The following is a 21,449-nucleotide window of genomic DNA, read 5'->3' on the forward strand; positions in this document are numbered from 1 at the left end:
AGAATTTCTGGGGCTCTTGAAAAGAAAGTGTATTGTGCTGTTGTTGGGGGAAACGTTTTGAAATGTTGATTAGATTTTCTTGGTTAACAGTGTTGAATTCTTGTATCCTTGCTAGTTTACTGTCTGGTTGTTTTATCAGTTGTTGAGAGTGGGTTGTTGAAGTCTCTTAACTGTAATCATGAATTTGCCTATTTCTCCTTTTAGTTTTATCAATTTTTGCTTCACATGTTTCACAAGTCTGTTTGGTGCATGCGTGGTTGGGGTTGCTTTGTGTGCTTGATGGACTGACACTTATATCATTATGTAATTTCCATGTCTGTCTGTAGTAATTTTTTTGCTCTTACGTTTACTTTATCTGACATTAAGATAGCCACTCCTGCTTTCTTTTGATTAATGTTTATCTGGCGTATAATTTTCCGTCCTTTTACTTCCAACCTACTTATGTGTGAAGTGAGTTTCTTGTAGTCAGCATATGATTGTTTATATTTTTTATCCATTCTGCCAGTCTGTCTTTTGATTGATATATTTAGAACATTTACAGTCAGTGTAATGATTGATAAGTTAGGGCTTACATCTGCCATTTTACTTTTTGTTTTCTGTGTTTTTTTGTTTCTCTGTTTTCTTTTTCCTGCCTTCTTGTGGGTTACTTGAACATTTTTTAAAATTCCATTTTGATTTACCTATGGTGTTTTTCAGTGTAACTCTTTGTACAAATATTATTTGGTGGTAGTTCTACATATTACATTATATATACGTAACTCATCACAGTATACTGTTGTCAGTATTTTATCAATTTGAATAAAGTGTAGAATCCTTACCTCTTTACATCCTTTTATTCCCCCCTATTGGTAATGGAATTATCTTATTAAATTATATTTAAATTTTACATATGTAAAAGTACATAAATATTTTCTTTACATACAATTAGAACCATACATCAGACAGTTATAATTTTTGATTATTTCTCTTAAATATGATTTAGAAAATTAAAGAGGAGAAGGGAAACCTATTGTATTGACTGATATTTTTGCTATTTCTTTTGTTCTGTTATTTCCTGATGTTCCAAATTTGCTTATTTTATTATTTCTGTTCTAAGAATTCCTTTGCTGTTCTTTTAGGGTAGGTCTGCTGGAAACAGACCTTCTACTAAATTCTCTTAGTTTTCCTTCATCCGAGGATGTCTTATTTCCCTTTCTTCCCTGAAGGATAATTTCACTGGATCTACAGTTTGAGTTTGACCATTCTTTTCTTTCAGCACTTGAAAATGTTGTGTCACTTTTTTCTGGCCTCCATGATTTCTGGTGAGAAATCTGATGTCATTTGAATTTTTTTTTTTTTTTTCCTGTAGGTAAGATGTCATTTCTCACTACTTTCAGGCTTTTTTCTTTTTATTTAGTTTCTGATAGTTTGACTGCTATGGGTCTTGGCATATATTTCTTTGAGTTTATACTGTTTGAGGTTCGCTTAGCTTCTTGAATCTAAGTTTATGTCTTTTGTCAGATTAGAAGTTTTCAACCATTATTCGTCTGAATACTCCATCATCTCTTCTGCTATTCTAGTGGCACCTTGTGAGATCTTTTGTTGTAGTCCCATGTAGTCATGAGTTTCTGCTCCTTTGTTTTAAGTCTGTTTTCTGTTCAGATTGGGCAATTTCTGTTGTGCTGTCTTCAAGTTCATTGATTTTTCCTCTGTCTTCTCCATTCTGCTACTGAGCCTATCCGTTCAATTTTGTAATCTCTGTTATTAAATTTTTTAGTTTCAAAATTTGTTTGATTCTTCTTCATATTAGCTATTTCTTTGCTGAGACTTTCTATTGTTTTCATTTGCTTCAAGCATGTTCATAATTGCCCATTGAAACATTTTTATAATGGATGCTTTAAAATCCTTGTCAGGTCAGTGCAACACCTGCCTCATTTTGATGTTGGCATCTGTTGATTGTCTTTTATCATTCAAGTTGAGATTTTCTTGGTGTTTGGTATAACAAGTGATTTTTGATTGTATCCTGGGCATTTTGGGTATTATGCTATGAAGCTCTGGGCCTTATTTAAGTCTTCTGTTTTATCAGGCCTCCTCTGACACCACTTTGGGGCGGGTGTGGGTGACACTGCCTTGTGACCGTCAGATGAGGTGAAAGGCCAGGTTCCCTATACAACCCCTTTGACACCTGGGAGGGGAGGGTGCCCTGTTACCACTGGGCAGAGGTGGGGGTCTGAGGCCCCGCATTGGGTTCTGCTGATATCACTTTGGCTGGGAGGAGGAGGGATGCCTGTTACCACAACTTGTGGTCTCCCTCAGCATGGCATGGGGGGCTGTTACCTCTGGGTGGTGGTTAGGGTTCTCACCTCTCTTGCAGCCTCCTCTGACAGTAGTAGGGATGGGCAGGGCTGCGTCTTAGGCTGGTTGGGGTGGAGGTCTGTGATCCCTGTTGAGCCCTACGGTACTGCTGGGATAAAGGTCTCCATGCCTCCGCCCCCCCTCCCCTGCCAGCCTCACTTGACACCATCTGGGCAGTGGGAGAGTGTCTGCCTACAGCTGGGAGTGTGAGAGGCCGGGCCCCCTTCACTCTTTGCTGCCCAGTGTTGGGGGGGCTGTGCTTTTTTTCTGTTATTTTTAGGTGGGGATGGGCATTGCTGTCCAAAAGTTCTCTTCTGTTAGGTTGCCCCTTCCTGGTCTCCTCCCCCACTCTGTTTCTATAGACTTTTTATTGTGGTAAAATATATGTAACAAAACTAACCATTTTTAAGTGTACTTTTGACTTAATATGGAACAAATCACTAGTTTCGTACTTCAAAACTGTAAAGTGAATAGTTTGTTTTATATCAAAATTATGATTTTTCTAATATTTCTAATTTTGGGAAATGTGTGCTGTATATTAGAATACAACTAAAAATTAAAAATGGAAGTTAGTATAGTCTTTTATTTACCAAAAATGAAAGTTTATATTAAGAGGCCTTTTTCTCCATGTTGGCAATTGAACACTAATTTGTTGTAAAAAAAAAAAAAAAAAAAAAAAAAAAACAGCTTTGATATGGACTCTGTGAGCTTTGAAAGCCTTTTTCCTTGTGAGCTTTGAAAGCCTTTTTCCTTGACCGTATGAAAATGTCATTTTGTGCTCATTATGTGTAAGGAATTGTAGTAATGTATTTTAAAGGCTCTCGGGTTTTCCTTGAAGTGAAATTATTTTTATTTCATTATAATCGTACCAGTTTAGGACACCATATATTTAAAATATAATGGTGGTAAATTGTTACAACTTGTATAAAAATTTTTATCTTTGGGTTTGTATTTTATGAAAATTTCCAGGACAAGAATAGATGTGATTTGAGTATGTTTTAATAAATGTTAAAAAATTCAATATCATGTTGCTTTATTATCAAGGGTGAGGATGTTCCTGTGCTTTTTTTTTTTAATATGTTATTAGGTAAATGGAATATTGTAGGGCACACATAATATTTAATAGTTCACTAGTAATACAATTACTTGTTAAGGTCATTTGCTATATGGTCGTGTGGGGAATCTATTTCTCTCTCTATCTTTTTTTTTATGTGTGAGGAAGATCAGCCCTGAGCTAACATCCATGCTAATCCTCCTCTTTTTGCTGAGGAAGACCGGCTCTGAGCTAACATCTATTGCCAATCCTCCTCCTTTTTTCCCCCAAAGCCCCAGTAGATAGTTGCATGTCATAGTTGCACATTCTTCTAGTTGCTGTATGTGGGATGCCGCCTCAGCATGGCCGGAGAAGTGGTGCATCGGTGCACGCCTGGGATCTGAACCCAGGCCGCCAGTAACAGAGCATGTGCACTTAACTGCTAAGCCACGGGGCTGGCCTCTCTATTTCTCTCTTGCATTATGAATATGTGAGTAAAAGTAAGGTGTTTGTTAATTTGATGTTTCATTTCTGTCTTTTAAACGGTACCTGTGTCATTCAGATTATCTTCACAGTTTGAATGAAGAGTGAATGACGGGGAGGGTGGAGGGAAGGCGAGGGCAGATACTTTTTGGTCTTTTTGTTTTTTACCTTCCCCAAGAGGGGACAGTCTGGCCAACTTGCTCCAGTAATGCAATAAAGACATTGCAGTAAAGCAAAAAAAAAAAAAAAGAGTGAATGACGTTGGGCGTTATCTTGTTTATCCATGTCTGTTAGTACCTTCTCCTTGCTTCTGTTTGTAGTGTAGCTATTGGTCCTGCTTAGAGGCATTTGCAATATTATAATAGTTAAACTGCAGTGTTTAGAAAGAGACTCATGCTGAGAACAGATGGCTGTCTGATTATCTCTAAAATATTAGTGTGTTTCTTGGTAGAGGCAACACGATTTTTTTTGTTGGTTTTCTCATTCTCAGATCTATACACAATTTTCTCTGAATCTTAAAACTTACAATTGTGATGATGATCTAAAAAACACTTTAGGGGCCGGCCTGGTGGCGTAATGGTTAAGTTCACGTGGTCCGCTTCAGCGGCCCAGGGTTCGAAGGTTCGGATGCCGGGCATGGACCTACGCACCACTCATCAAGCCATGCTGTGGCAGGCATCCCACATATAGAGTAGAGGAAGATGAGCATGGATGTTAGCCCAAGGCCAGTCTTCCTCAGCAAAAAGAGGAGGATTGGCAACAGATGTTAGCTCAGGGCTAATCTTCCTCACCAAAAAAAAAAAACAAAAAAAAAAACCCCAAAACAAAAACAACACTTTACTAGTTTTAAAGATGAAATTTTTCCTTTGCTGTGATGGCTTATAATTGAAAAGCCTTTTTAAAGTGCAGAATTATTCTTAAGATAACATTTATCAAAAAAAAAAAAGGTAACATTTATCAAAATGCCCAGGATTCCTTGGAATCAGAGACGTATTCTTGAGGTCTATAGAATTTCTTTTAAAAGGGATCTGTAGTTCACTCAGTTTTACAAAATTCTTTACACCTACTGGAATAGAAATGTTCCACTTAGTTTTCTGCAACTGACAGTATTAGCATGAAGGTAGAGTTGATGGTTGGGGATATCATGGTTTTAGGCCACTGGAGGATGTATCCTGAGCTGACCTGCCTGCTTATCTTTAAATTTCTGGATTGGAATTTACATAATATTAGGCATTGTACCATTAACTCTCTCTCTCTTTTTTTTTGTGAGGAAGATCAGCCCTGAGCTAACATCCACGCTAATCCTCCTCTTTTTGCTGAGGAAGACCAGCTCTGAGCTAACGTCTATTGCCAATCTTCCTCCTTCCCCCGCCCCCCCAAAGCCCCAGTAGATAGTTGAATGTCATAGTTGCACATCCTTCTAGTTGCTGTATGTGGGATGCGGCCTCAGCATGGCCAGAGAAGCGGTGCATCCGTGCACGCCCGGGATCTGAACCTGGGCCGCCACTAGCGGAGCGCGCGCACTTAACCGCTAAGCCACGGGGCCGGCCCACCATTAACTCTTAATTGGGAAGTTTGTCTCAACTTGTGTATAGTTCTTATGGCAGGAAATTGGTATTCAGGTTTCTTACAGAACATTTTAGAAGAGGAATCAGTAACTTGGACTTTACTGTGTACACAGTTCACTTGGGGGCAGCTCTCAGCTTGAGGGACTGACTGGCCCTTATCCTTGTTGCTTGTTTTTGCTACTAAGGTCAGGGCGTGCTTTTGAGGCACTATTGCTTTAGTTCTTTTTTTTTTTTTTTTTTTTTTTACAACCATTCCACTATTTGTCTCCTCTGCTGCTGTAGAAGGGAACGAGTTCCAATTTCTCGGTAATTCATACAGTTTTGCTACTTTAATAAGTGACTCATTAGTGACACAGTTGAACTTGGAAGCTGTATTTGATGAAGGAAGTATACACATTTCTTTATTGCACTTTGTTGCTTTGTTTTTCTACTTTATTAACATGCACGCAATGGGGGAAATGTTTATTTTTCTTAAAAAAGGTTTAAGCATTAGGCATATTTTAAATGTCTTTCTCCCTTTAATATCAGTTCACTCCCTGAAATGTTTCTTATCAAAATGGAAACAATAAATCTGTTGGATACTTAAGATAAAAGTGTGAGTTTAAGCTAGTTATTGTATTGACCTACTTTTACTTAGATATGTGTAAATTATGCACCTTCCAGTACTTGAGTGTTTTGTTGAAAATTCCTAGTTTTTTTTAAACCTTTGGCAGCAGTTAAAATAGCTGTCTTCATTTCTTAGTGTGGCAGTACTCTTGGGTTTGGTATCATTTGTTCTGTCGTCTTTGTTCACATTGTTTTTACTCATTTTAAAAATATGTTTCCAGAATTATACTTAATTGCTGGAAACGTTGATTTTTCTTGAGTGACAAACCAATTAAGTGTGTATGACACCAGGCAACAAAGACACTTACGATTCTCTGCTTATCCTGTCTCTGAAAAAAATCCATTATTCATCATCTTATTGTTTTTAAATACTGAACTAAGATTTTCAATACAATAGGAAAATTGCTTTGGAAATGGGATAAATTGCTTGCCAGTTCAAAGGCTCCACTTCTGAAGTCAAGGTTACTAAACATGATGTTGCTTATATTCATTATCTTCCAGACTCATTGTACTGCTTTTCGAGCATGAAGCTTGATAAGATTGTGACTCTAGCTAAAATGCAACACAATTGCTGAAGAAACTTAATGAAAAAGACTAAAAATCTCATTTTGTATACTGTATTATCATATATTTAAGTGGTGTTTTGAATTTTAATTGCATTTTGTATAAATATTCATCTTCTAGTTGGCTGTTTTAAAAGAAGTGATCTTACACAGAGAAGTAAGAAAAAAGGAATTTTTTAAATTTTATTTATTTATTTATTTTCCCCCAAAGCCCCAGTAGATAGTTGCATGCCATAGCTGCACATCCTTCCAGCTGCGGCACGTGGGACACGGACTCAGCATGGCTGGAGAAGCGGCGCGCGGGCGCGTGCCCGGGATCCGAACCCAGGCCGCCAGCAGCGGAGCGCGCGCACCCAACCGCTAAGCCACGGGGCCGGCCCAGAAAAAAGGAATTTTTAAGAGGAAAGACATTAATTCTGTTTCAGTCCTGTTACTTCACAGGTCATGTAATTTTTTGCCTAAATCATCTCAAATGATTAGTGGCTTGTTGTAGGGATGTTCTGTGATGGTATTGATAGTAATTGGAGTTGTTTGTAGAAGATTATATGGAGAGACTCAAACAAGTATACACTTAGTGGAGTAGGGGGTTCCAAGAGGGGTGAAAAAGTGACTGCTTCTTCTCCTGACACATTTACTTTCAACAAAATATTTAATATTATTAAATATTTCTACTGACAATATGGTATTCTATCATATATTTAACCAGGTCTAACCTTGATGTTAAGGTTTTTCCGTGCTTTCTGGGTGTGCTTTTAAACAGCACAGCTGGTGATGGTCACCTTTGTAGATAAATCTTGTGTATGTTTTTAATTTTCATGGGATAATTAGAATTAGGTTCAAGTTTACTTACATTACAAAAAAAAAAAAGGGCTCTTGATGCATCTTCACAAATTGTTCTCCAGAAAAGTTGTTCACACCCTTACCAGCGATTAAGAGTGCCTGCTTATCTAGGACTGTTGGCCATTCCAGATGTTAAGAATTATTTATTTCAGTTGTTTTAATTTGCATGTTGTAAAAGTCTTTTTTGAAAACAAAAATTATTCCTAGCTTTAAAACCTTCCACTGACTTCTCTTTCCATTTAGAAGTTAAATTCCTTACACCAGCTTCCCAGGCCCGTGGGACTTGCCCCTCCCAACATCTGCAGCTGCGTTTGGTGTTGCTCCCCTGGACTCTCTCACTCCTGCCACACTCCTGAAGCCCTCCAGGCTCTGCAGCTCCTTCTAGGTCTTCCTAGACCTTCACCTGGTTGGCTCCTTTTCAGCCGGGTGTCACTTCGTTGAGACTCAGCTTCTTTGATCTAAGGATGACCCCCCTGTCACTTCTGGTCTGTCACCTCTTTTATTGTCTTCCTAGCACTTTTCCCTTTGAAAATAGCCTGTTTACTTCTTGTTTTTGTTCTGTTGGTACTTAAGCTGTATATGAGCAGGGGCTTTGTATGCCTGTTTGCTACTGTACCTGTAGTGCTTGGGACGGCACTAGCACATAGTGGGCACTAAGTGTTTATTGAAAGAGCTGGAGTTCCTAATGTGGTTCAACATAGTTTTGTAAGTATAGCTGTATTTCTTCCTTTGTGAATTGTCGGTGCTCATCTGTCATTCAAAGTGTTTGCTTTTTTATTGATTTGTAAGAACTGTTGGTAAAGAATCGTTTTTCTGTCGTGTGTTACAGATATTTCCCCCAGTTTCTCCTTTCCTTTATCATTTTCCTCTTTGGGGATGCAGAGCACAGACCTTCCAGGAGCCTGGCCGTAGTCAGGACTCAGTAAGCTTTAGCCATTGTCCTCCAGGGCCTCTTTGTCTCGGAAACCTGAGGAGTTCTTTTCACTCTGGTCTTTGGTCTAATTCACAACCCCGTTCCCTGAGTGATGGATCTCTTGAGTGAATTGCTGTATGTGTAAGGGATTGGCTTTTCTAGGATAACCATATCGAATGCAGCACATTAACTGTGGCAGCCAACAGGAGGATGAGGAGAAGGGGCTCTCGTGGTAAGTACAAGCAGAACTCGCGGTGTAGCAATTAGCTTGGCATATTCCATCTTCCAGCGGTTACTTGACTGCCGAGGGGCAGGGTATCAACAACAGTCATACAAAGTTTTTCGTTTTTTGAAAATTGCGATAAAGTATGCATAACATAAAATTTACCATCTTAACCAATTTTAAGTGTACAGTGCAGTGGCATCAAGTATGTTCATGTTGTTGTGCGCCCTTCTGTTTCTATGAATTTGAGTATTCTGAGCACCTCATGTAAGTGGGATCCTGCAATGTTTGTCTTCTTGTGTCTGGCTTATTTCACCTAGCATGTTTTTGAGGGTCATGTTGTAGCTTGTGTCAGAATTTCCTTCCTTTTTAAAGAGAATAATATCTCATTGTAGGTATATACCACATTTGTCTATGGACATTTGAGTTTTTGTTCTAAAAATTTCCTATGTTAATTGTCTAAAAGTAGAAATTAAATGACTATATCTAAAGTGCTTAGATTAATGCCTAACAATCTAAGCTTTCAATAAAGGTGTGATGCTGATTTCTTCTCCTTTCTCTCCTCCTGCTTCTTTTTCTCTCCTCCTCCTCTCCACATAAATTATTAACTAGCAGGAGAGCAAGTGGAGAGGTCCCCTTGGCTCTCACAGTCACTGTTCCTTCACTCAGTCTTGTGTTTTCAGCACAGCCTCACTCTGGTTTCTCTTCTGACCACCCTTCCCCGGAGGATAAACTTCCATAGTTCTCTGCAGGAGGGAAGGGGCAGTTTGGTTGCCTAGTTGGATGTGGGGGGTGGGCAGTATAAGGATCCAGAGGTTTCCTTCATAGCTGTCAGTCCATTTGTATTTCACACCCCTGCAAACCCACTCACAGAGGTGCCAGTGCTGCCAGTCCACAGCCGGGTGGATCCCCAGGTTCTGATCACTTTGATCTTTGCTTCCCTCACTGCTGGCTTCAGATTCTGTTTTCTTGGATCTGCTTAATTATTTACAATCCATCCATCTGCTTTCTGGTTTCCTACATTTTGTTGTTATCTCCTCTTTTGTTTTCTGTTCTTGTAGGTTTAAGCTTAAAAAAAAAAAACCCGATTTTTTTTGTATTGAAAGTAGATCATGTATTTAATCTTTCTTCTTTTTCACGAAACTTTTTTTTCATTTTACATGTATATGTCTGTTTAATTCTTCTCTTTTGGAAGACTAGTTTTCTGGGTTTCTTACTCTGCATGATGGCGTAAACCTCCACCAGCTGTTACCACAGGAGTTAATAGCTTTAGTTATCTAGAGGGAGACTGTCTTCTATTTCTCAACTCCAGTTCCATGGTGGGGTTTGAGCTCCCCATGTGGTTTACATAGCAGTCCTTCTGGGGTGGTGCGGGGGCACAGGCCAGATTCCTAAAGAAAGAGGAGCTGGTGAGCCAGAAAAATCATCCTGCTCTTCAGATCTCTAAATTGTCTTCTACCATTGAACACTCCAGCTCCTGCCTGTCCTTGGAGGGCCAAACCTATTTATTCCAGCTGCGTACTTCATATTTCAAAGAGACCTCAAACTGAAAATGGATAAAACCAAACCCAAGATTCCCCCTCTCCTGTCAGAAGCCTGCTCCTACTAGTGTTTCCTATTCTACTGAGTGGTCCTGCTGTCCATCCTCCTGTACAGACCAGTGTCCTTAGGCCTTTCGTGTCCTCTGGGCACATAGCCAATTTATCACCTATTTCTGTCTGTTCAAGCTCTTAAATGTCTTGAATTTATCCACTTCTCTCCATTTTCACTCCAGCTCCTTAGTCCAAGCAGCATATCTCTGTCCTGAACTCCTACAGCAGCCTCCTGGTTGGCCTTGGCCTCTGCGCTGACTGCTTCTCCAGGACAGCCAGAGTGCGGAGTGAATCTCATGTTCGCTTCTCGTCTGAAATGTTTGTCCTTCATGTAATTTGCAAGGGCCTTCACTGCCAAGTTCCTACTGACGTTCCAGGCTTGTGAGGTGCCCTGATTCTGTCGTCTGTGCTGGCCACCGCCGCTTCCTTTCTCATCTTCCAGTACACCGTGGTTGTTCCACACACACCCACCTCTCTGCCTGGAATGCAGCTATCCGTTTGGCTGCATTCCTCCTGTCCCCTTCAGCTGTGAGTGTAGCCATCATCCTTATAGTTCTAGGTAACTGTCTTGTCAGTTGCCACTACCGTCACTTTACGTTTATTGATTAATGACTCTGAGCCCCATGAGTTAGAGGCTGTGTCTGTTTGTTACTGACCATCGTGTTCTCAGTGAAAGCAGGTGGTTGGTGCCCAGCAGATCCTTCACTGAGTGTATATACTCAGTGTAGCCAAATGGCTTTCTGAGCATTTGTTCACATTCCTGTAATGATGTTGAGAGATGATCTTCCTTGGAGTCTTCAGTATAATGTACTCTTTGTACTCCAGTACTTTCAGAGGTCCCCTGGTTTTTGTCTTGAATATTTAATTATCTTGGGAGGAGGAGAGATCTTTCAGTAGTTGGTGTTTGCTAAAGATCCACTCACCGTCTACTTAGGCTTATTCTTTTCTGTTTTACAACACGAGGACCAGTAGTTGTGCGTAGGTCCCTGTATCTAGTAGGTGATTGTCCAGTGAATCTTTGCCAGTGGTGAGCATTGGTTCCCCTCAGTGCCTGCTTCTCTCTCTGATGAACCACTGGAGTGCATGGGAGGGCTACAGTGCAAGGCTCTCCACACTCTTCTGTCTCCTGTGTATGGAACATCTTTTAGTTTTGCTAGGGTGTAACTTGCCCACACCAGTCTCTTCTACTTACAACCCTGTCTTATTGGAGGGCTGTGTTTCGAGTAAGGGGAGAAGGATGAGAGCCAGGTAGCCGAGAGCAGGATTATCAGATTGACTCAGAATACAAAGAAAACAAAACCATGTCATTAGTTGCTATGTAATTGTAGTATAGGCATGTACTGCGCAATGTTTTTTGATCAACGATGGACCACACGTACAACAGTGGTCCCGTAAGAGTAGTACCATAGAGCCTGTGTGTGTTGTAGGCTACACCATCTAGGTTTGTGTCAGTATACTCTATGGCGTTTGCACAGCGACGAGATCGCCTAATGACACATTTCTTGTAAGGTGTCTCGTCATTAAGTGACATATGACTGTAGTTTCCTATTGCTGCTGTAACAATTATCACAAATTTAGTGGCTTAAAAGAACAAGTTTATTATCTCTTCATACTGTAGGTCAGAACTGTGTGGTCTCATGGGGCTAAAATGAAGGTGTCAGCATTCCTTTCTGTAGTGCCAGGGGAGAATCATTTCCTCCATGGTTGTAGGGTTAAGGTCCTGTTTCTTTGCTTGCTGTCAGTTGGGAGCTGCCGTTAGCTGCTAGAGGCCTCTCTGTGGTCCTTGCTCATGGCACCCACATCTCAGAGCCAACAACAGGGCAGTGAATCCTTCTCACACTGCCATCTTTTTTTTTTTTTTTTTTTGTGAGGAAGATCAGCCCTGAGCTAACATCCATGCCAGTCCTCCTCTTTTTTTTTTTTTTTTTGCTGAGGAAGACTGGTCCTGAGCTAACATCCGTGCCCATCTTCCTCCACTTTAGGTGGGATGCCACCACAGCATGGCCTGACAAGCAGCGCATGGGTGCGCACCCGGGATCCGAACCCGGGCTGCCAGCAGCGGAGTGCGCGCACTTAACCACTAAGCCACGGGGCTGGCCCTCATCTCCATATCTTAAAGTCAACTGATTAGCAACCTTAATTCCATTTTGCCACGTAACCTATTATATTCATAGCATAACACCAGGGAATAGGACATTTTTGGAGGGGCTGTTCTTCTGTCTACTGCAGTAATTAAAAAGAGCTCAGAGAGTTACCTCTTCAAAAGGCTGTGGGTCCAGACTTTACAGGTAAAATTTATTAAAAAATTTCAAAGATAATTTTCCTACTATTTAATCTATGATAGAACAAATACATATTGATTGAATTATATAAGTAAAATATTAGCTACTACATGCATAATATATTAAAGAGATTAATTCAGCTAACTGTGCTCAGCCACCTTTTGGGACAGCCTGTGGATTAGCTGCTCTGGGTTTGCTGCAAACAACAGTTCCAGTCACCTGTGGTGGTGGGGGGGCTGTCACAGGTAGAGAGCTCGCCTTGCCCTCACCTGCTCAAGGACTACCCTCTTGGGGGATGGGGCTGTGAGCAAGTCAGTGCCTTTAAAGAGACATGTCAAGCTCCAACATGGAAGAGGTAGATGAAAGAAAATCGTAATTTACAAAAAAAGTCTTCAAACTAATAATAACTTATGACAGATGCAAGATTAATACAGTTCCTTTAAGTTAGCATTATCAAATTAGAAAATACAATGGAAAAAAGAGATGCTTTTTATGATAACATTAAAATTATAAAATGTCTATGAATAAAATTATTTAAAATGTTTTGATGGATGTGTAGTTATAAAACTTTTTAATGAAACTGTATACGGCCCACTTATCTAGTTCTTCCCTAATCTTGTTTATAAATTCAGTATAATGTTTAAAATTCCAACAGGACATTTTTGTTTGCTTGCTTTTGGAACTTGACAAAATGATTTGAGAGTCTATCTAATAGGGAAAAAATAGCCTTCTTTGAGAAGTAGCAAAGACAACTTTAAACTTGAATTATGAGGGGGTATGAATTATGAGGGGGTAAGTTGTATCAGATATTAGGTTGCATTATGAAGCCATATTTAAACTGTACTGATTTCAGTAAAAATGGAAAAAAAATTCCCCAAGTTACTCTAATATATTTAAAAGGTTGCATGGCAAATCAACATGAGAGAGATGGACTCTTTCAGAAATAATATTGCCATTTCTGTTGTTCTGTAGTATATACATTCCTGCAAAACCACATATTCGGTGGAATGCTCACTGAAGATGTGTTTATGGGCAAAAATAAGTTAGGGCAGACCACTGGGAACCTACCCTGCTTTGTGACCACGTCACTAACAAAAACAGTCTTAGTCCTGGTGGCATTAGCTGAAGAGGCACATTGAGTTTCTGGCCGGTGAAAAAGTGCACCTTCAATAAAAGACTTACCTGTGAGGAGACTGATGCTGCCAGGACTGCTGAGTGTGGAGCCATGGGCAGAGTACACTAGCTGCAGAGTGCCCAGGTTGTACACAGCCAGAATATACCCAGCAGAATTGAATCTTCTGTACAAGAGGGGGAGCAGTCTTAGCCATAGTTGTAAGTAGGACCCCACGTGACACCATAAGTGTACAGGTGCCAGTGACAACAAGATACCATTTTCTTCTCCCTCATGTAAGTAAAGGGTAAATGTATTCAGCCCCAGTCTGATGAGGGTAAGGTAAAATTGCTTCTAGTATTTTTGGTATTATTCATAGCACTCATATTGGTGGGAGTTTAAATTTGCAATTTGGTAATATATATCAAGTGTTTTAGAACTTATGACTTTATATAACAATTCTAGTTCTGGAAATCTCTGAAAAAATTGATGTAAAAATATGGAGAATGTTCTATGCACAGACACTTTCACTGAAATATTATTTAATGGGAAATTATAAATGTTTTTTCTGTCCAACAGTAGGGGATAACTCAATAACTTTGTTAATCCACTTGCTGGAGTATGTTTTAGTCACCACATGTTAAAGACAGTAGAGAAACTTGGGTCGCAGGTTGGCATTGGCATTCTCGTCCAAGGACTTTCTTTCTGTCTTTGAATTACGCTTATCTTTGGATTCTTGACGGTCAGGTACTTATTATTTTAAGAATAAAGTCTCATGAAAACAAAGGCTTTGGGGTCTTGCCTTCTGACCTTCTCACAGCATCATAGTAGGCAAAGCACTGCCTGGCACCATCACCACGCACACGCGCACACTCATGCTCACAGGCACTTACCCACCTACATGCAGGTACAGGTGCATATGTGCGTGCACATGCCCACATAGGCACGTGCACATACAGATACGCACAGTTAGCTGAGAGGTTTGCTAAAAAGAAAGCTAACTGCAGATGTAAAGCTCTTCTGTACTGTAGAAGGTGTATTTTCATAAAGTTTAGAGCAAAATGGAAATCCTTCTAGTGTTGTTGGATGTTCTTGATTCTCTGGATTAGCACTCATCATTGTCCTTCCTTCTCAAGGCCTTCATTTCCAAAATGTTGCCTTGTGAGTGTGACAAGAGATCTAGAGAAAGAAGAGAGTAATGATGATGAAGATGACAATTTTCCAAATGACCACAGGTCTTGGAGAAAAATGGTAGGAAAAAAGATGGAGAAGCCATGGATTCAAGAAATTACAGAGGACATCTATTTTGGCTTTAAAATTATTTTCTCTTGAATATGTTTTTCCCGGTTGTTCATTATAAGATATTTCAAACATACAGAAACATCAAAAGAATAATCTTTTACATAGATTCAACAGCTGTTAACGTTATACCTCATTTGCTTTCTCCCTGTCTGTGCTGAACTGTTTCACAGTGTGTTACAGGTAGAATGACCTTCAGTGTGGGTCTCCCAACAGTGAGCATGATTCTTCAACCACATCACTCTTGTCACAACTGAGAAAATTAACAGGAACTCATAACATGGCATATCCAGCCCATTTCAAATATCTCCTGTTGTCTCAAGAATTTATTTTTTTTCAAATTGTGGTAAAATACAGAACATATAATTCACCATTTTATCAAAGATTTTATTTATTTATTTTTTCCCCCCAAAGCCCCAGTAGATAGTTGTATGTCATAGCTGCACATCCTTCTAGTTGCTGTATGTGGGACGCGGCCTCAGCATGGCCGGAGAAGCAGTGTGTCGGTGCGCGCCCGGAATCCGAACCCGGGCTGCCAGCAGCAGAGCGCACGCACTTAACCACCAAGCCACGGGGCCGGCCCTAATTCACCATTTTAAAGTGCACAATCCAGTGGCATTTAGTATACTGACCGTGTTGTGCAGCCATCACCACCGTTTAGTTCCAGAACATATTCAAGAATGTCTTTTATAGCACCTTTTTTGAATCCAGGTTCTAATCAAAGTTTGTTTCATTTGGTTATATCTCTTTAAATTTATTTTAGTCTTTAAATTTATCTTCACACTGTTGTTGTTTTTCCTAACGAGGTGGAGCTTTTGAAAGTCCACGCCAGTTGTTTGCAGTGTGTCCCACATGCTAGATTTGTACTTCCTGAAGTCAGTGACTGCTCTTCATTTCCTGCACTTCCCATCATCTGGAAATGAGCTCTTGAGCAGTACTTCTGAAACATCAGTGTGTGGGGCTCCTTAACATGGACTGTAGGCTTACTCTCCCTGAGTTTCTTGTTCCTTAGATCTCGGGGTGCCTGAGAATTTGCATTTCTGATACATTCCCAGGTGATGCTGATGCTGCTGGTCTGGGGACCACACTTTGAGAACCACTGCTCTAGCGGCTGATTAAATTCAGTAAATTTTTGGGCAAGAATGCTTGATGTACTTGTTACTGCATCACATCAGCAGGCAGGTAATGTCAGGTTGTCTCATGTTAAGTGGTTCTGAGTTTGATGTCGAGGTTAAGGTGGGGGCTTCTAGAGCTTTTGACAGTTTGTACATTTTCGTTTGCAGTTGGGAGGAATTTGTGGGTGGTCCTCCAGTATCATGCGACGTTCTGTTCCCTAACAGCCTTCACCGAATGCTTTTCATGTCCACTAGTAATCTCGGCCTAAACCGGTTACTACATTGTGGGTTGGAAAATAGGGGTTCTCACATTCTTTCCACATGTATGAGCTGGTATTTTTTGGTAAAGAGGAGTTTTCCTTCTCTCTCTCTTCTTGAGAATCGCTGTGGACTCATGAATTCTGTTTACTTAACGAATTACAGTCAATGAGAGTCATTATCCTTATTGCTCGGTCTTCCTGAACTTGGCCCGGGGTGGTAAACCCTTCAAACTTACAAGTGGATCTTCTTATTTTTAATCACTTATTTTTTTGTCAACTTCGTTAAGATATAATTTATATTTAATAAACTGACTCCACTTAAAGGTTACAGTTGGAGTTTTGACAGGTGTGTATTTCACCACAGTCAACGTAAGGAACTTTCCCATCATCTATAAAATTTCCAGGTTGTTTCTGTTCTTTTTTTAATCATTTTCTTCCTTTTGCTTGCTTTGGGTTTAAATTAGCTCTTCTTTTCTGTTTTGTCATGTTGGAAGTTTAGATAAGTGACTGTAGGCCTTTTTTTTTTTCGCCCCTAATATAAGCGTTTAGTGCTACATATTTCCCTGTAATCCATCAAAGTTTGGTATGTCCTATTTTTATTTTTGTTTGCTTAAAAATATTTTGGAATTTCCCTTCAGAGTTCCTCTTTGGCCCATCAGTCATTTAGAAGGGTGTTTTATCCCCCCAAGTATTTGTGGATTTTCCAGGTATCTTTCTGTTGCTGTTTTTTTAAAAAAATTCCGTGATGGTGAGAGAACATACTTTGTATGATTTCAGTTCTTTTACATTTGTTAGAGTTTGTATTATGGCCCGGGATGTGGTCCATGGGGGTGAATGTTGCTTGTGCACTTGATGAAAATATTATTCTGCCGTTGCAGGGTGTGGTGTAAATGTCAGTTAGGTCAAGTTGGCTGACAGTGTTGGCTATGTCTTTATATCCTTTCTGATTTTCTGTCTTTTTTTTCTGTAAGTTACGGAGAGAGGCATGAAATCTTAAGTGCTGTTGTGGATTGATCTATTTCTCCTTTTATTTATATCCTTCGTGTATTTTGAAACTCTGGTGGTAGGTGCATACACATTTACGATTGCTAGAGCTTTTTCGTGATTTGATCCTCTTATCATTATATAATGTTCTTTCTTTCTTTCTTTTTTTTTTTTTTTGCGAGGAAGATCAGCCCTGAACTAACATCCATGCTAATCCTCCTCTTTTTGCTGAGGAAGACCGGCTCTGAGCTAACATCTATTGCCAATCCTCCTCCTTCCCCCCCTCCCCCAAAGCCCCAGTAGATAGTTGTATGTCATAGTTGCATATCCTTCTAGTTGCTGTATGTGGGACGTGGCCTCAGCATGGCCGGGGAAGCGGTGTGTCGGTGCGCGCCTGGGATCCCAAGGCGGGCTGCCAGTAGCGGAGCGTGCACACTTAACCGCTAAGCCACGGGGCTGGCCCTATAATGTCCTTTCTTATCCTAGGCAATTCTTCCCTTTTTTTGATGTCTTCTTTGTCTTACTTATATTACAGTAGCTATTTAGCTTCCTTTGAAATAGTGTTTGCATCATATATCTTTTTCCATCCTTTTACTTCTAATCTTTTAACATGGTATGCCGTTATATTTAAAGTATTTTTTTTTTTTTTTTTTTGTAGATAGTGGTTTTTGTCCACCAGGTGATATTTGGCAATGTCTGGAGACATTTTTGATTGTTGCAACTGGGGTAGGGGATGCTGCTACTGGTGTCTAATGTGTAGAGGCTGCAATGCTGTTGAACATTTCTAAAATGCACAGGACAGTCCCCCATACCAAAGAATTATGTGGCCCAGGATGTTCATAGTACCACTGTTGAGAAGCCCCACTCTGAGGATTGCATATATGTAGCTAACTTTTCACTAAGTTAATATTTTACACTTAAAGTAAACTATGAAACTGTCTACTCCTCCTTATGGTATGGCTGTCATATGTATTCACATATGACATTTTATACTGTTTACACTGAAAGCCTCACCAATGTTATAACTTTTACTTTTCAATAGTCATACGTGTTTTAAAGAACTTTATATTGCTCTTTTTTCATTCCTGAAATTCCAGGTTTCCTCCTGGTATCATTTTTCTTCATCCTGAAACTTTCTTTAACATTCTTTTATTTATTTTTTTATTTTTTTAACATTTTCTTTCTTCCTTTCTTCCCTTTCTTCCTTCCCTTTCTTTTCCTCCAAAGCCCCAGTAGATAGTTGTACGTCATAGTTGCACATCCTTCTAGTTGCTGTATGTGGGACACGGCCTCAGCATGGCTGGAGAAGCGGTGTGTTGGTGCGCGCCTGGGATCCGAACCTGGGCCGCCAGCAGCGGAGCACGCGCACTTAACTGCTAAGCCGCAGGGCCAACCCTCTTTAACATTCTTTTATAGTAGGTCTGATGGTGGCAAATGCTCCTGGTTTTATCCTTCATCTGAGAATGTCTTTGTTTTGCCTTCGTTCCTGAAGGATATTTTTGCTGGATATAGAATTCTGGGTTGAAAGTTGTTATCTTTCAGCGCTTAAACATGGAGTTCCTGTTCTCTCACCTCCGTTTCTCTCCATGGGGCATTTGAATCGATGTGCTTCAATATATAATGAGTGTTTTTCTCTGACTGCTTTCAGGAATTTTTTCTTCATCTGTGCTTTCAGTAGTTTGATTACTATGTGCTTTGTGTGGTTTGCTCTAACTTTATCCTGTTTCGGGTTTGCTGCCTTCTTTAAGTAGATTGTAGTATTGTCTGTCCCTTATGAATGTTGTAGTTGTAGGTTTTGGTTGGTTTTATTTGTCTTCTGTGTGGATTTTAGAGGATGTGAGGAGAAATTTCAATTTAAGTGACAGCCGTTATCCCATAGGAACCCAAAAGTCTGCTCTCTTATTTTTTAAATTGAGGTAATTCCTACATGAAGGCTTGCCATAAAATTAAATAAGATAGCATTTGTTGAATCTCCATTATAGTTTCTGACAAATTGTTGGTTCTCAAAAAGGGAAGTTTTTATTTTTTAAAGATATATATGTTCATGATTGAGGAAAGATAAATGGACATTTGATGGTAGGCTGCCTGTTTCATGGAATCAGAAGAGGATTGTTGAACTCTAGAAGGGATACTGGTTGTGGAGGAGATTATTTCATTGAATAGAAACTTTTAGTAAGGGGAATAACAGAGACAGAGAATAAGCAGAACATAGCATCCTTGCTATGTATATCAACTCTGACAACAAACCAAGGGACCATGTTCCCATCTGTCAACATAAGACACCTACATAGCTCAAAGTCACTTCTACAACTTTGGTTGATGAATGTGAAGTTGGTTAAATTTTACCTCCCATCAGTCTGTAACATAGAATGTTTAGATAGGACCTAGAGGTATATACATTTTTTGCTAATAGTAATGTTTCAGATGATTGATTGTTTGTTTTTTTTTGAGGAAGATTAGCCCTGAGCCAACCTCTGTGCCAGTCTTCTACTTTATATGTGGGTCACCGCTGCAGTGTGGCTGACGAGTAGTGTAGGTCTGTGAACCCGTGAACCCGGGCCACTCAAGTGGAACGTGCCAAACTTAACCACTGCTCTACAGGTCTGGCCCCTCAGATGATTGATTTTTTTTTATATTCCTGAATTGAACCCAGTGAGTGGGTGGTGTGGTTGAGCTGATTGCATATGGAAGGCTGCTTGGAGGGTTCACTCACAGCATGGTAACGTTGGCTTCTTTGGGCAGCCTTTTCCTTTCCTGCTTCCTTTGGTTAAGTACGTTTTCTACAAAGGAAAGTAGCATCCCTGTGCAGAGTTATTTATAATGGTTTGCCCCTGCTGAAGACAGCTTCGTTTGAGGAAGAAAGAAAAGCGTGATTGGTAGAATTGGACCAGCTCTTGAAAATGAAACCCTTATCCTGTGATGGAAGATGGGTTAGCCTGCCTCAGCACTCTTCTCACCTTTAACCAGGTACCAGCTGGAAGATGAGTCTGCCCATTTGGATGAAATGCCACTGATGATGTCTGAAGAAGGCTTTGAGAATGACGAAAGTGATTACCACACATTACCGCGAGCTAGGATCTCGCAAAGAAGAAGAGGACTAGAGTGGTTTGTCTGTGGAGGATGGAAGTTCCTCTGTACCAGGTTGGTTACCCATCGCTGCCTGATTTCCTGTGCACTGAGGTTACAGAGTTAAGTTATTTATAAGCTTAGCTTTTAACATATTTATTTTTATATAAAATTAAAGATACTCTCTAAATGACATCGTGGAGAGTATTAATAACATTAGTAAGTACCAAGCAGTGCTAATCTGAAAGGGATGTAAAGCCAAATTCACTTTTTTATGAGACATTTTAATGTTTAAAACAGGGAAAAAATGAGTGATTTTGTAACTAATGCATGGTAGAATTAATTCTGTTTATTGTATCCACATTTATAAACTGTTTCTTTCTCTTCCATCTATAATTATACTCTCATCCAAAAAGGTAGATATAGACCTATAAAATCCAATTTAATAACACTCTAGGTTATTATTCCACTTTAATGCTTTGACTTGGAATGAGATTCTTCTGTTAATTTAACCAGAAAGATAGGAAGATAAGAGCTCTTTATATTTTAAACAAGTTTGCTGGTGGTTGAGATAAACTGATGCTGTGTGATAGGTATCAGATCTGTTCACCTTTGACTTCAGAGTCTGGTATGTGAAAGCACATTGTATCTAGGTCACTTTGCCACTGACTGTATGGCCAACCCTAGGGAGAGGCAAGACAAGATTACAGCTGGCTGAAGCCGTCATGACTTGAGCGGAGTATATCAAATAATAGCTTTTTGCAGTCTTTCTGCTGTTCAAGGTTTGTAGTCAGTTCCCTTGTTAGGATCATGAACTTAACATCCCTTTGTTCATAAAAGGAACTTAAATAATTGTAGAAAAATATCTTGTTTGTCATTCTTCTCATTATCCCTTTAGAAGTTTGCAAAAAGATGTTTTTATAACTAATTTGAGGTGGTATTCACAACAGTGTTCTGTGGACTTCCAGGGATTCTGAGGAGTCCCTCAGAGATTGGCAACATGGAATCAGGAGGTGAGGCTGAGCCAGGATTTGGGTTTATACCCCCTTTCAGCTTCCAATTAAAGTAATCTCTATTTTTATCTTTCTTATATATTGTAAGCTTTCATATGAAGAAGGAATTTCATGGCTAAACTATGTTTTAGAAGTCACAGACTTGTGAGACTAATTTAATAAGT

The 21,449-nt window shown here is 39.8% G+C and overlaps 1 protein-coding gene across 11 annotated transcripts in view; it reads left to right on the top strand.

The window, feature by feature from the left end:
- ATP9B (ATPase phospholipid transporting 9B) overlaps positions 1 to 21,449 on the top strand; it is a 280,439-nt gene that overhangs the window by 5,610 nt on the left and 253,380 nt on the right. For 9 of the 11 annotated variants that reach the window (XR_015554337.1, XR_015554338.1, XM_087439362.1 and 6 more), the window contains exon 2: positions 20,174 to 20,347. The exons of 1 other annotated variant lie outside the window; for it this stretch is intronic. Coding sequence is in view for 8 of the 10 variants with exons in the window: in XM_087439362.1 (XP_087295488.1) it covers positions 20,174 to 20,347 (174 nt within the window). In the remaining 2 variants the exon portion in view is untranslated. Of the gene's footprint in view, positions 1 to 20,173; positions 20,348 to 21,449 lie in introns of those variants that run through there. One more of the 11 variants, XM_014781508.2, reaches the window with a different exon arrangement.

Source organism: Ceratotherium simum, chromosome 14, assembly GCF_057802395.1.
Source record: "Ceratotherium simum simum isolate JZ-2026a chromosome 14, ASM5780239v1, whole genome shotgun sequence".
NCBI classification, from domain to species: Eukaryota; Metazoa; Chordata; class Mammalia; order Perissodactyla; family Rhinocerotidae; genus Ceratotherium; species Ceratotherium simum.